The following is a 15,599-nucleotide window of genomic DNA, read 5'->3' on the forward strand; positions in this document are numbered from 1 at the left end:
AGAAAATACATTAAAATACATGTTCCAATACTCTATCAACATCTTATGAACTTTACATTTTAATCAAACTACATTTCCGATATGCAAACCCTAAAATAATATCCAAATCGAAAATGCATGTTTTGGTTAACCAGGGATCTGTCCTACTATAGATCCATGGGATAGGTCATAGTAGTGATCCTTTGGAACGGTCATAGTAGAGATCCTTGGTAAGGGATACTAGAGATCCTTAGGATCGGTCCTAATAAATATCCTTGTTTAAGGGATTGGACATAGAATAGATCCTTTGATTCCCTTTCAACTATGAAACAATTTTCGCAAGTCTACTTCCTTAAACAATATCATTAAATAAAGTTTCTGAGATATGGAATCAACTCGAAAGTTCAACACACTAAATAATAACGAATTACCAAATAATGTTATGTCATATATCAAAGTTGTATAAAACAACTAGTATATCTTTACTTGACATTTTGATCATAGAATGACCAAGTGAACGTATGTTCTGTTTTCAATATAAACTGACTTGCAAGGAACGAAGATGAAAATGGAACAAGTCAAGTATGTGTTACGAACCTCGAACGGAAGGATGATGTGTTCATTGATGCTGATACGTCTTCAAGTTCTTCAGAGTAACACGAAAAATTGTCTTTAATGTTCCTAGTCTAATCTAACAAAGTTGACTCTAGCATTAATCAAATCAAGCAGCCTCGAGATTTAAAACTAAAATATGATATAACAACGCTTGGTGGGTTCAACCGATCAATGATTTAACAATAATAGAGGCGAGTTCACATCAAATGAATTTTTCAAGTACTTAAACAAAAACGACATCAAAATAGAATTGATGATAAGATATACTCAACAACAATCAAGGAAAATTGGATTCCGATGAACTCAGACGTAGCCACACTGATGAACGTGGGCGATGACTTGGTCAGTACGTTGTTTGAACCTCATGCTTTTGATTGGAACGTACAAATTGTATACCAGGTTTCCCGCAGGCGATTGCCAACTCGGTCACATGCTTACACATTCCAAACCCACCGATCTCGGATAAAAGAATTTGGCCACACTCTAAGTATGGACAGTGCACAGTTAAAAGTGGATATGAGGTGTTAACCAAACCTGCAGACAACCAAAAAATGGAAAATCAACACCCCAACCCACAAGACTTTGATGTCCGGAATTACACCAAAATCTGGACAGCCAACTGCCCCCAAAAAATCACACTTTTCTTGTGGAAAGTCAGTCATGAAGGTTTACCTGCCTTCAAAGCATTGTACAACCGCAACATCAACAATACAGATATTTGCCCGATCTGTAACCAGCACCAAGAATCGCCCCAACACTGCCTGTTTGAATGCGAGAGAGCTAGACAAATTTGGAACCTGTTATGTGCCCACATACACAGGGATCACACTTCACAATACCCCTACAACGGACTGGTTTTGCCACCTAATCCAGTTCCAAATTATATCTGCCAACCACCAGCTGGTCAATACCAAACAACATCACCTCAACAACAACATCGAACCAGGAGGACTACCACAACGACAACAAACTCTTTTAAAGCTCCACAAAACTTCAATGAGTTTATGATGAATGTGGCTAGAAAAGAGGACTTCACAATTTGTTATTACACTATTTGGAATATTTGGCTCGCGAGAAAATGCTGCAATATATAACAACCACATCCAAACCCCAATGCAAACATTCCAAATTGCTATACTGCTTAGTCAAGAGTTCGACTGGGTGGCTAAACACAATTTAAACAACCGGTCGGAGTCTGGACCACATCAACGACCTACTAACAACAGTAGGAATTCAACCATTATCTGGGTAAACTGGTTACCTCCACCACCCAACTGGTTGAAGATCAACACAGACGGAGCAAGTAAAGGGGAACCTGGAGGACCACCAAAAATTGCAGTTGTGGGATGGATATGCAGGAATTCACAAGGAAATGTTGTTATGGCAATGGTAGCCCCCATAGGAATAGCCCATGCTCTCGTAGCTGAAACTTGGGCCTTCCTTCTAGCTACCAGAATGGCAGTCTCAAAAGGGCGGACCCAAATCCACTTTGGAACAGACTCAACAACACTGGTATTCCTGGTCCGGAAAAATGAAGCCCATACACCATGGATCATTACATGATAAAGGAAATACAAGACCACCTACAACAGATTGGACAACACACTGAAAAAGATTCAACAAAAGACAGAAACAAAGCAGTAAAAGCAAGACGTGTAGGCGGATCGACTCATCAAGTTCCCATTGAAATAGGATCTATCTCCCACATCTACAGAAAAATGAACCAGCAGATGGACTGGCAAACCTTACAACCCAACAACAACTACAGGTAGGACAGAATATACATACGTGTATCTAGAACAACAGATATCCAGAATTCCTTAACTTAATTGTAATGAATGATTCGATGGGGCGCTCGTACCTCAGAGAAGTTCACCTTTAATAAATGAAATGAACTACTCTTTCCAAAAAAAAAAATCAACCATATAAGTACTCCAAATAGTATTATTCAATTTTTCTTTTCTGATATTCTTTCACTAGCAAATTTGTGTTCTTTTATTTGTTTCTTACTTCCTTTTTTTACTTGGAAAAGAAGAAGATTAATGTTACATCTCGGTATGTTTCAAAATTATTGTGCTTTATCGGAGAAGAGCCTCGAGGTATTTACCAGCTCGAGTGGATTTCCATAGGCAAAGGATTCACAGGAACAGCATAGGGTGAATTCCAGTCTGCATCAAAGATTTCTTGAAGTTGTGAGACTAGGGAAGGGTTATACGTGCCAAAGCTCACACCTGCTGTTGTGTAGAAGTAATCCCACACGAGATTGCTCGTTCCAATATGAGCTCGAATGTCACTAACTGCATATTTACCATGATTCACCCTTGTGTAACCAGGATATATGTTCCCCGTTGGTGTTGCATTAGACAAGGCTGGGCCAGTCATGTTGAAGCCTGGCACTTCATAGTACTTGATCTCTATTTTCCCGTTGCATGATTTTTCCCTGTACTTGACAGCTTCACAAAGAACATTTGTATATAGAAGTGATTTCAGATATAAGTCTGTGTTGTTGATAAAATGTCCCCAGTAAGCTACTAGTATCTTCACCTTCGCGTGTTTGGAGAATACAACCTATATTTTGAGCAACAGTTCAACAAGTCAAAATATGCAATAGAAGAAACTCAAAGCTACTGAGGTTATAACCTGAAGAGTGAAGACGCATATACAAAAATGAAGTTATAAATTACTTTCAAAAGTTTTCACAACTACAAAGTGGTAAAAGATTTGGGTCTATGTTTATTTATAAGTTTAACGCTGGTTGTGAATGAATTTGGCAGAAGACGCCAAATGAGTGCTGCAGTTTCAATTAGAAGCACACAATGATTCAAAAAAAATAAGTCGGAAAATGAAAATGCAATACCTCAGATATTGCTGATGAAAGAGATGACCAGAAAACTGCTTCACTCGTGTACTGAGACTGACCAAGCCAGTCCATAGTACTGATTCTAAGAGTTCCCCTTGATCCTACAGATTTAATTGTGCCTAACCAAGCCTGTTCATCAGACTGGAACTTACCAAACAATAGCTGCAAAACATTCAGGAAAACAAATTGTATCAGGAATAGACGTAGGCACGGAAAAGTAAGTAATCGCGTGTATTAGTACGAAGAATTTTAAGATACACAAAACGTCAGACACTAAATAACCTAAAGAGTCAAAGACACTGCACAATTCTCTTCAAATTCACCTAGATGGTAACTGTCAGATTCGTGCATGTTTGTTTTTCTAGAGATTTGGTTTATCTTATTGGTTCAACTGCTAACTTCATGAACCATTCTGAAAGATATCAGTTACGATAATGTTTTAAAAATTAGAATTACCTCAGGAGGAGCAAAAGAGAGATAGCTGGAGTGATGATGGATAGTGGAATTGTTGCATCCAGGAGTCTTAATTGGCGTTTTGAACATAAAAGGATCTGACAGCATGGGATAGCCACTTACGTGGGGAACCCTCACATAACTAGGAAGCGGAGATCTGCCATGAAAAAGCTAATCAACAATTACACGAATCTTGAGCCACCTAAAAAACAAGGTGAACACTAGTGATACAAAGTACAAACTAGTCCCTAGTCATACCTACACCGCTCTTTCAAATCGACAAAATGTGACCAACAAGGAACTTCTCGGTTGATTTGCGAATGCTCGTCCCATACAGGTTTTATGTATTTTGAAGAATTAAGAGCTGCAAGTGTCCATAGGTTATCAAAGTAGATTTCCACTTCTTCTGCTATTTTTGGACAACCAACAAGATATATTCCAACTTCTTTCACCTACAGAATAAAAAACATTACCTGATTCAACTGAAATTTTATGCAGCCAACAAGATATAAGAAACTAACAACAGAAACTCATGGCTACATTTAAACCTACAGTAGTTTCAGCCATAACCCATCTCACCACTTCTCAAATTCGTTGCCATGTTAATAAAACAAAAAAAAGGACTTTGCTCACACAGCTAAAGTTGGGTCATTCGACACATCTTTCATAGCTTCCTTTAAATTTAAAGGAATGACTAGTATCCACTATTGCAACCTTATACTGGCAAAATAGTTAGCGAAGAAACCACATGTTACTTGTGATCGTTCAGCTTGAAAACTAAGAACCCATTCTGCTTGTTAAAGATTATAATATGCTTTACTTTAACAACAAAAACCTCAATCCCATAGAGATAAAAGGCGTACATGTGGCTCTAGAGTCAGATTACATGGTTTTAGAAAGAGTGTTAATGGTTAGATCAGTCTCTTTACACAGTTTCAGCGTGAGCACCTATTGATAGTGTAGGGAATTCCTCTATTATACAACATCCAAGTTGATCATGTCTACATATAGATAATAACAGATATTGCGGTAACGATAGCGAGCTATCGTTTTTTCTGTGTTGGTGGACCAGCACAGTGACACAAGATTCATGAGAGTACACAATTTTGTAATGGTTGTGACCAGATTTGACGTTCTACTTAAAGATCAGCACAAGGTGCTTAATTCCTTCAATTGTCTGCATCACATTCTTGATGATTGTCATAAAATGCGGTTTATTGAAACCCAATTCGATAAAGCATGTCGGTTTGTCCAGTTATTGTCGGTACATCGTAAGCTTAATATAACACTTTCAAAGGCTATATGTTACAATTAGTTTTGCACATAGTAGGTTAGATTCTGCATTGTGTCACATGGGTATGAATTGAAGAACTATAGATGTCCACTCTACCAACAGAGAAGATGAACCAAAATCACTTGGGAACAATGGAAACTGAAGTGTAATTATTGTATATTGTGTGTTACATTAGCATGGTACTTTCAGCTCAATATAGTTTTAATAAAACATGGAAGCTTGACTTGACAGACGTTTAGACATGACGGTTATATATGGAGTAAAAGAATGGGTATGGGAGCAGAACCTGAGTGAGAGATTTCCAATCATTATTAGCAGAGCCAATGTATATGTCTTTGCGGTCTGATATCCAAACCTTGGTATGGACAATGCCAGAACCCCACCAGTCACCAAGCAATAGTGTCACATTTTGCACATTTGGTCTTCCTGCTGCAAGAATTGATGATTCTCTTGTGAAGTCTGGATAAACCCCTTTGTGCTGTAAAACCCTATATGACAAAATTCAACAAACTTTCAACAACAAAAATATGTATATATATATATATATATATATATATATATATATATATGTGTGTAATCAGGAAATTACCTGATATTAACATTTCTATCAGCGGCATTTTCAAGTGATTGAAAGACTTGATAACCAACATCAGCCCCAAATCTATCCATCTCTTGTTTTGAATATCCAAAATCACCAGATTTCGGGTTTTCAGGTTGAGCTAAGAATTGCCAATACTGTACAATCATATCAAGTCTCTTTGTTGAATTCCCAGCTAACCACTTGAAAACATCACCTGATTGATTATCATTATTAGTATCATGAAATTTAATCAAAATTGGTTTAATAAGTCAAAATATCAAGAGATAACAAAGAAGAAGGGTGATATTATTATTACCAGTGGAAAGAACACCATGAATGGAAGGAAGATGAGGCATATCTGTTGGAATTGATTGAACAAGATATGCTTCACAATTGCAGCCATCATCAGAAGACGAGGAAGATGAAACAGGAAAGACAGGATTCAATAATAATAAGATCACGAAACTGAGAAAGTAGAGATAATTGGAACTTTTAAAAGTCTTGACTTCCATATCTCCAGAATTCTCTGAAATCAGTTTAAACCAAGTATTGATTTGATAAGTAGAGAAGAATAGCCATGAGGTAGCCTGAAGTCTGAAGGGTGCCACTGTGTAAACTCAAAACACTTTCTTCTTCGATCCTCTTCTTTGTTCCAAAATTTAAAATATATTCGTATTAGTTTAAAAAAAATGGATAAAAAACGTCATCACGGGCTCGAATGCATTATCAAAAATTCAAAACAACAGTAGACTTGTCAGATTTGTTATTAATAATACGTAGATGTGAAATCTGACAACTTAAAAGTGCATGTTTATTATGTTGTTATGCACTTGCACGCATCATAGCGAAACTATAAGGAAAATTCTCTCCCATTAGTTCCCAAATTTGAGGAAAAATATACTTAGCATATGCTGAAAAGGATATCATGTTGAGCAACTTTTGATTAAGGTTTGATAGCGTTAAATAGAGAATAACGTTTGCCCTTTTTTGGGGTGTAAATATCAGGCAAAACCTCTTTAACAATATTTCTTGTTGTCTCATTCAAATATTGTCTCCATTAGGATTTCAGAGACAAACAGTATTATCCAACTCTCTTCCACTCATTCAAAATCCAAATGAAACAATAAGAATTCATGGCAACCAAATTAAGATCAATAAGTTCAAAAGACAGAATTGTTGCAGAAAGAAAAAGGAAGAGAAAAAAGAGAGCAGAAGGCATCATATTCACTGTCAATGGCTACAGCTCTGCAAAACAATTGCATTTCACCTTTTCTGTCATCAAATCCATTCTCACCTTCAATACCCTCGACGACGCAGTACTTTACAAGTCTTTCTTTCTCAGTAGTAAATCCGCTAGAGACCAGTTGTTGCAGAAGAGCAAAATTTACAGCAAATGCAAAGAAAAGGAACTCATGGTTAGACCCATTTGATTATGGAGATGACCCAGAAATGGGTTCTGGTTCAATGTATGCAGAAGGAAAGCAAGACGAAGACCCGAGACCACCTGAGGATCCTAACAATCCGTATGGGTTTCTCAAATTCCCACCTGGTTTTATGCCTGAAGTTGCCTCCATTGGGTCAAAAGTCAGAGGAGATGTTCGAAGATGTTGTTGTGTTATTTCTGGTGGTGTCTACGAAAATCTGTTGTACTTCCCTGTAATTCAATTGATTAAAGATAGATACCCTGGTGTTCAAGTAGATGTTCTTGCATCTCCTAGAGGTAAACAAACTTATGAGTTGAATAAAAATGTGAGGTGGGCTGATGTATGGGATTCTGATCAAGATTTTCCTGATCCAGCTGAGTATACCGACATGATCGGGATTCTAAAGGTAAGTGCTTATACTAGCTTCATTCTAGAGACAGATATATATGATTAAGAAGCTCCACTGTATAACTGAGTTTTCTTGTATGACAGGGTAGATACTATGATATGATATTATCTACAAAACTGGCAGGACTGGGGCACGCATCGTTCTTGTTTATGACTTCATCTAGGGATACAGTTAGCTACGTATACCCAAATGTAAATGCAGCGGGAGCAGGAGTAATTTTATCTGAACAATTTATACCAGATAAACTAAACCTAGCTGAGGATGGTTATCACATGTGAGTGTTCCTGGAAAATTTTCGTTTCATCTTCTCAGATGAAATAGTTGTAAAATACTTAATGAATGGGAACATTGGTTTTCATTTACCAGATTCAGTTCATATAGTGACAATGCTAGAATATTGATTTAGGTATCATCAGATGCTCGATTGGTTAGGACGACCTAGGCATAATGTACCAAGACAACCTGTGCCACCGCTAAAAGTATCAATCTCCAGGAAAGTGAAGGATGTAGTAGAGACAAAATACAAGAATGCAGGTGCAGAGAAAGGGAAATATATTGTAATTCATGGTATCAAATCAGATTCAAAAGCTTCAATGCAATCTAATGGGGATACTGACAGTTTGTTGCCAATTCAAGTATGGGATGAAATAACAGAGGCAATAAAGGGGTAAGAATATTATTATATCCTCAGGCACTACAAAAGCGTAAAAGATTTGTTTTCAATGGGAAATATGACATGCTAGTTGTTCTTCTCGTATATTATCACGCCGGTAGATTTAACATTAGCTCTGCACGTTTTATGTATTTGTTCTATCAATATCTTATAACAGGGGTATTAAGCCTGTCTTCGTCATTCCACACGAGAAAGAAAGAGACGATGTGGAAGAAGTAATAGGAGATGATGCAAGTATTGTGTTCATCACCACTCCTGGACAGGTCAGTCAATAGCTGCATAGTTCAATCATCCAAACTAACAGATACGTGTTATATTCATTTCATTCTCCTATTTCTATCAGTTGGCAGCTCTAATCAATGATTCTATTGGAGTCATTGCAACAAATACTGCCGCTATACAACTTGCAAATGCTCGTGAAAAACCAAGGTAACATTCACCAAATAAGAATCACAATATGTTTCTGCATACGTTTGAATAAATGGAGACAAGAAGTAGTATCTAACAGAAGAGGCAAATCTAAATAATCACTATCATCTTTAAAACAGTGAACGACTTCTGGATTGTTACACTAATTAACTTCTTTGTTGCTTTGCAGTATTGCACTATTTTGCTCAGAGGAAAAGGCCAGACTCTTTGTTCCCAATGCACAAGAGAAAAGATGTATCCCAATCTCATCTGAAACAGGGAAGTTGATTGATATTGATGTTGAAGCAGTTAAAAATTCTCTCCAGATTTTTGAAGGGGTACTAGCTCTTGCATAGGAGAATATATAGTTTCTATTATTCGTTTTGTTCAATTGTACATTCAATTATGTCTAATTACTAAAGAACAATTAAAGTGAAATGGATGTACCCATGTGACAGGTAAGCATATGACAAGTAAGATCTATCAGTCTTGGAGCACAAAAGAATACGAAAAATTCAAGTTCTAACTCAATTCAACTTAGTGTTTTCTCAAAAGAAGTAAGTGAGAGATACAAAATAAAACTAAATTCAGAAACTAACTGAGAAAACTCTAAATCTCATTTTGCAATACGAATTCCATAATGTGCACACTACCAAGATGTATGAAACCCGCAAGTGCAGAAAAAAAGAAAAGAAAAAGGAAGCTACCTAAACTCACAGTTTTCAGAGTTATATGTAACACAGAGCTTGGCCAGAAGAAAATCAGGAGAGTGGCTTTGCACGTGTAGCTGGATCTTCTTTGGACTCCACCCAGATCATGAACACATAGCCAAGTATCCAAAGAAGTATGTACTGGAAGGGGACCCAGGATAAACATGCAAGAAGACTCATTACGCTTCCAACATACTGTGGATCTTTTATGTATCCAAAAGGGAATTCTGTCACCCAAGGAATAGTCTTCCCGAAACGTACTCCATAATACGTGCCTGCTTCACCAAGCAACTGATATACCCTGGAATTTAACACATAGCCAGCGTGTTAGAAATACAGTATGAGGCACAAGGTATAGGTTGCAAAGTTATGAAAGTCAGTTAAAGCATCAAGGTTCTGATTGATTATATATAGTGTTTAAGCTTTAAACTCAATAAACATGTGAGAACGAGTTCTTGGTAGAATAGTCCACAAAAAGAAAGAGAAATTTGCTATAGTTATCAAATGAAGTGTGACTAAAACCATAAGACGATATTAAAAATAAGACAATGCAGAAATTTTACAAATTCCAATTCTAGAGTAAGCAGAATTTCCACGAAGAACATTTGCAAATTATTTATTGAGGAGAAAAGAAAGAGTTTCCCTTCACCACTATCACCCCTTTCCCAGACCATAAGATCAAGAAGCATATCCACGAGTTCCTAAGTGTAAGAGATGTCATTACCGTGTGTCCACTAGTGATACTAATAATACCCTTAAAAAAGGATGGAAGTTGGCCTACATCAACTAAATAACTTGGTAAGAATACATGTGTCTTTGAACAGAATCAGCGATTCTTGAATGCTATCAAGTATGAATTTGAAGGGAAACTATTACAGGAGTATCGCGATCAAAGCTACACTAATGGAATTGACACTGTAAAACCCATACACACATCTTTAAGAGTTGTTATCTGCAAATTCATTTTCACTTACAATGTTCACCCAAACCAAAGGCAAATTGGCAACAAAAAATAGTAAATTTCACAACACATCTATATGAGTTTATCTGTCTGCCATTCTATTTTAAACTAATCAAATCATATCCAATTGAAAAAATTAAAAATTATCGAAATCTGACGTAATGAAATATATGACGCAAACAAAAATAAACCTAAGATGAGAAAGGATTTTATACCTGAAGTTGAGGAACTGACCAAAGATGAAGAGAGGCCAAAAGTATAGAGGAGGAGGCCAAGAGAAAGAAGAAGAAACAGAGAATAGAGAGATAAACTGAATTAATTTAAAGAAATGAGAAATTTGAGCCATGATTTTTGATGGATCTCTTCCTTTACCACATAATTCCACCCATTTCTGTGGATTAGTCCATAGAAAATAGTAAAATGGGAAAGGAAATAGAACACCTAGTGCAGCAATTGAACCCATTTTATTGTTATTACTATCTCTTCTCACTTGGTTACAAGAATCTCTTTAAAACTGGACTATCTCTGGTTTTGCTGTGGCTCCCTCTATAGGAGTCTAGACTCTCAACTCCAAATGGCTGCTATAAGGAAGATTGAATTTAGCCAAGGGATGCTCCCTTCTTTGAAGAGGTAGGGTTCGATCCCTGGCCTAGACTTTGTAATTGCTAGTAGTATTTAGGAGCCACAGTACTAACTCACAAAAAAAGAAAAAAAAACTAAGGGACTGGAAATTTCAATATTATGGTAGGATTATTACTAATAATATTACGAGGTATTCGAAATGTTTTGGAACCTGAACAAAAATATTTGACTTACGAAGACTCAGTATCAGGACTCAAATGTGACATGGGATATTTGGAAGATTTTATATGGTGTTAGTGTCAATTTAACAGAAACCACTGCATGGTGTAGTGGATTTCTATCGCATTCCCTTTGAGGATGGTTGAAAGTGGTCGGGATTTGGTCTTCGCCTCTTCATAAATTTAGAGGTTTGATTATGTAATAGATTGAAAGCGTTCATGGAGTTTGAGTTGTCTAATATTTGTTCTTCAACTGATTCAGGTAGAATTTTGGGAAATGGTTTCAAATGAATAAGGTACGAATTTTAAGTAGGTATAAAAAATAAAGTAAATATTTGTTGCGTATATTTACACGGAAGGATGGTAAATATGGGCTCCCTCGTTCTCAAGCACACATATTCCTTTGACGTAATTAGTTCAAACTTTTGTTGTGTAACTTGGCTCTTTCTAACATTCCATCAAATTAAAATCAAAGAGTTACATCATTTGTTGAATACACAAAACACATCGTAAGTACTATTATTTAGTAGCCAACTCTACTTCGTTACCATGATATAAGCATTTTATGTTCTCGAGATTTCTCCTTCTGTTAGAGCAATGCTCGGTTGAACCCACGAGTTTTTCTACCTCAAGCTTATTGTCAATGTTAGATGATCAAAACTATTTTTTGATTTCTAGCAGTTGAGTATCAGAAATCACTGAGTAACCCTCGAAGATTGAAGACTGAAGATCAAACCAAGACATCAACGAGGACTTCATCAACAAAGGTATGCGATGATTGTTCAATTCTACCTTTCTAATCTATCGAAACAAGTGCTCACTCTATCGAACAATTCCTATGATGGTAAACATGCATGTATTTTTTTTGGAAATTAATTCCAAAAATATTTTTTTAAGTGTTTTAATTATGTGAGAATTTCTTTTCCGAGTTTACTTTTAATTGTTTTACAAGAAACTAAAACTTGTTTTACAAGTAAATTGAAACTTGTTTGAAGATTGCAAGGGCACAAAATTGTCAACCGAACCAAAATGTTTTTCATGTCAACGGTAAAAATCTTATTCCAAGATTTTGTTACTTCATAGTCCATCAATTCCCACACCTCAACACCAATGCTTGGATCAAAACTCCACATGCAAAGAGACCCCCAACACATACAAACTTCTTCTGGCCCCTTCACTTGGCAAATCAGGCAATGGTATCTTTTGAAACATGTCTTTCTTACAATGAAAAGAAATAAAATCCCAATGAACATGTTCTTCAAATCCCACATCTTCGCGATGTGCTACCCAATGAATAGCTCAGTTGACAAGAACCTGACCTACATCAGGCTCTCCGGAAATAAGAACATAAGGGATGTCCTCAAGTTGTATCCAAGTATCCGTTCCTGATGTATAGAGGAGAACTGAAGACCCCTGATCATCTTGATGCCCATTTTCGGTTACCAATACCACTTTAAACTTCCCATCCTTATAATCATAAACAAACCCAATAACCATATCATGTTATTAAAACTAACGCCTCAAGATTTCCAATATAAACATGATATGATTATTGGGTTTGGTTATGATTATGAGACTGGGAAGTTCAAAGTGGTATGTGTAATCGAAAATGGGTGTCAGGATGATCAGGGGCTTTAGTTCTCCTCTATACATCAGGAACGGATACTTGGATACAAATTGAGGACATCGTTATATTCTTATTTCCGGAGATCCTGATGTAGCTTAGGTACCCTTCAATGGATCTCTTTATTGGGTAACACATCGCGAAGATGAGGGATCTGAAGAACATGTTCATTGGTTATTATTTCTTTTAATTTTGAGAAAGATATGTTCCAAGAGATATCGTTACCTGATTTGCCAAGTGAATGGGTCTCATGAAGTTTGTGTTGGGAGGGTCTCTTTGCACATGGGAACGGATACTTGGATACAAATTGAGGACATCCTTATATTCTTATTTCCGGAGATCCTGATGTAGCTTAGGTACCCTTCAATGGATCTCTTTATTGGGTAACACATCGCGAAGATGAGGGATCTGAAGAACATGTTCATTGGTTATTATTTCTTTTAATTTTGAGAAAGATATGTTCCAAGAGATATCGTTACCTGATTTGCCAAGTGAATGGGTCTCATGAAGTTTGTGTTGGGAGGGTCTCTTTGCACATGGGGTTTTATCCAAGCATTTGTGTTGAGGGGTGGGAATTGAAGGATTATGAAGTTACAAAATCTTGGAATAAGCTTTTTACCATTGACATAAAAAAAAATTGGTTTGAGGAACGGATACTTGTGCTCTTGCAATCTTCAAAAAAGTTTCAATTTTCTTGTAAAACAAGTTTTAAGATTCTTGTAAAACAACTAAAAGTAAACTCGGAAAAAAATCTCCCATAATTAAAACATTTAAGAAAATATTTTTGGAATTAATTTCCTAAAAAAAATGTAAAACTAATTTTGAATAGACATAGGACTTGGTGCATGGTATGGGCACATATTGCATGGGTTGGGCTATGTATCGTTTTCCATCTTGCTAATACTATAAGCACTACATCACTTGACCATGTATCGTTTTCCATCTTGCTAATACTATAAGCACTACATCACTTGACCACTTACAAACTCAATAGCAAAGCTCAGGAATATAAATACCACACAAAGGGTGAAAGACGAAAAGAAGAAGGATAGTAGCTTATTCTGGACACATTTTAGAATGAAGAAATCCCTTTGCTTTTATAGGCAGTGAAAATGAATTTGACATAAATTACTTTTGGTAACTTCCCATTAAACATAAACCGTTTAAGAAATTAAAATCATGTTTTAATTTTAATAAAGTAGTTTAATGAACTCAAAATTTTGTTTTAAGTATTCCATGTAGGAATTAAAAACTTGTTTAAATAATCCCTTTAGAAAATAAAAACTTGTTTTGATTTTAATCCGTTTAGGAATTAAAAACTTGTTTTAAGTTTAATCTTGGTAACTCATGCATGTGTGTATACATGCACTAGGCATGGTAAGTGTCTCATGTCCACCCATATTTGTATTTCATTCACTCATAGAAAATGAATAAGCATCCTTAGACCTTTAAATCATTAGATCAAATCAAACCAAGACCAAAAAACTAAAACACATTAAAAAGACTCATTTTTTGCAACAATGTACTTGTACTCCAACTACTCTCTTTAAATTTACTTGTACTTTTTTTATGGAATACTTGAAACATAAAAGTTATTTACATACTGCAACTTCTCTCTTCGTTGATTGAACGTTTCAGTTACAAGTCATATTATGGGACGTGTCTCTTCACTAAATTTATTTCAAGTTTTTTTATTTGTGAGAAGTTGCAATTGTTGGTATTCCGGCTGGAAACTTTTCAGGTCAGTCAATTCCAAGAGTTGAATTTGGCGCTCGACTTTCCAGACCAGGTCAATTCCTACGGTTTTGATAAGTCTACGAGCATCTGCAACTAAATTGCTTGGCAACTGTTAACATAAAACATAGTTTGGGACACTATCAATAATTGATAAGCCAAGATGAATGAACATAGTCGTCTTATCAAAAGTATTTCCTAATTAGTATTCCATATTTTTTTTGATGGTCAGTATTCCGGAGTTGAAGAGATGAAAGAAAAATTCCAATGTTAAATTATGAGTTAAATTCAAACCTTCCAATTCATTAATCCTCTTGGGAATTAAACAAAATTCTAAAGATGGACATAATTATAAAAATGGGTGCATGGCTTATTGGTAAATATGTAAATAGAAGTTTTTTAAATTTTTTATCAATCGACAAGACTTTATAGGTTTTCTTTTCCCACGTTTATAAATAGACTAGACGGATATTATATGGCATGTTATCAAACCTTCAAACTTCTTTCTTCTGTATTCTTGACAGCGACTGGTATTCTCTCACAAATGTTCACAATAACTTGACTGTCTTCCTGTTGAAAACTACACGTATTTGCATTTTTAGGTAGAAATTTCAGTCTTCTAAGATATACATGTGGTATATTTTTAATTGTAGTGATGGTGAACCTCCCAGATAATGTCATACTGGATAACCATGTTAGGTTTCCCGTGGAGTCAGTTGGGCGATTCAGGTGTGTAAACAAAAGTTGCGAAAAGTTATTGATTAATCGTAAGTTTGTTCAGGAGCATCTATATCATGCCACTGAAATGAACATATTAAATCTTATGTTTCATACTATGAAAAACATTCAGTGTTACGTCTATAACATAGATCATGATCCATAGTGATATTAGTGAGCCTTTGTTTCTCGGATATTGTACTGGTTTGGTTTGCGCAATTCCTTCCCGTCATGATATACATTTCCTTTTCCTTTGGAACCCATTTTTAAAATAATATAAAAAGTTACCAGAAATGCCACAAGATTTCCAGTATAAACATTGTTAGAGCATTGCTCGGTCGAACTCACAAGTGTTTCT

The 15,599-nt window shown here is 35.9% G+C and overlaps 3 protein-coding genes across 3 annotated transcripts; 1 reads left to right on the plus strand and 2 right to left on the minus strand.

Annotated features, from left to right (window-relative positions):
* Positions 1 to 2,499: 2,499 nt before the first annotated feature.
* On the minus strand, positions 2,500 to 6,422 carry LOC113282681 (phospholipase D Z-like). The gene is made up of 7 exons (XM_026531725.1): positions 6,098 to 6,422; positions 5,791 to 5,995; positions 5,488 to 5,689; positions 4,166 to 4,359; positions 3,911 to 4,064; positions 3,452 to 3,616; positions 2,500 to 3,162 (listed from the first exon to the last, which is right to left on the minus strand). Exons 1-7 carry the CDS (start codon positions 6,291 to 6,293, stop codon positions 2,698 to 2,700), a joined length of 1,581 nt encoding a protein of 526 aa, XP_026387510.1. The 5' UTR covers positions 6,294 to 6,422; the 3' UTR covers positions 2,500 to 2,697.
* Positions 6,423 to 6,884: 462 nt separating this feature from the next.
* On the plus strand, positions 6,885 to 9,176 carry LOC113282682 (photosynthetic NDH subunit of subcomplex B 1, chloroplastic-like). Its single transcript, XM_026531726.1, has 6 exons — positions 6,885 to 7,611; positions 7,698 to 7,888; positions 8,021 to 8,281; positions 8,445 to 8,550; positions 8,631 to 8,716; positions 8,886 to 9,176. The coding sequence occupies exons 1-6, from the start codon at positions 7,015 to 7,017 to the stop codon at positions 9,049 to 9,051; spliced, it is 1,407 nt and encodes a 468-aa protein (XP_026387511.1). The 5' UTR covers positions 6,885 to 7,014; the 3' UTR covers positions 9,052 to 9,176.
* A 105-nt stretch (positions 9,177 to 9,281) lies between these two features.
* Positions 9,282 to 10,996, minus strand: LOC113282683 (phosphatidyl-N-methylethanolamine N-methyltransferase-like). Its single transcript, XM_026531727.1, has 2 exons — positions 10,582 to 10,996; positions 9,282 to 9,706 (listed from the first exon to the last, which is right to left on the minus strand). Exons 1-2 carry the CDS (start codon positions 10,827 to 10,829, stop codon positions 9,457 to 9,459), a joined length of 498 nt encoding a protein of 165 aa, XP_026387512.1. The 5' UTR covers positions 10,830 to 10,996; the 3' UTR covers positions 9,282 to 9,456.
* Between the last annotated feature and the right edge of the window lie 4,603 nt (positions 10,997 to 15,599).

Source organism: Papaver somniferum, chromosome 5, assembly GCF_003573695.1.
Source record: "Papaver somniferum cultivar HN1 chromosome 5, ASM357369v1, whole genome shotgun sequence".
Classification (NCBI taxonomy): domain Eukaryota; kingdom Viridiplantae; phylum Streptophyta; class Magnoliopsida; order Ranunculales; family Papaveraceae; genus Papaver; species Papaver somniferum.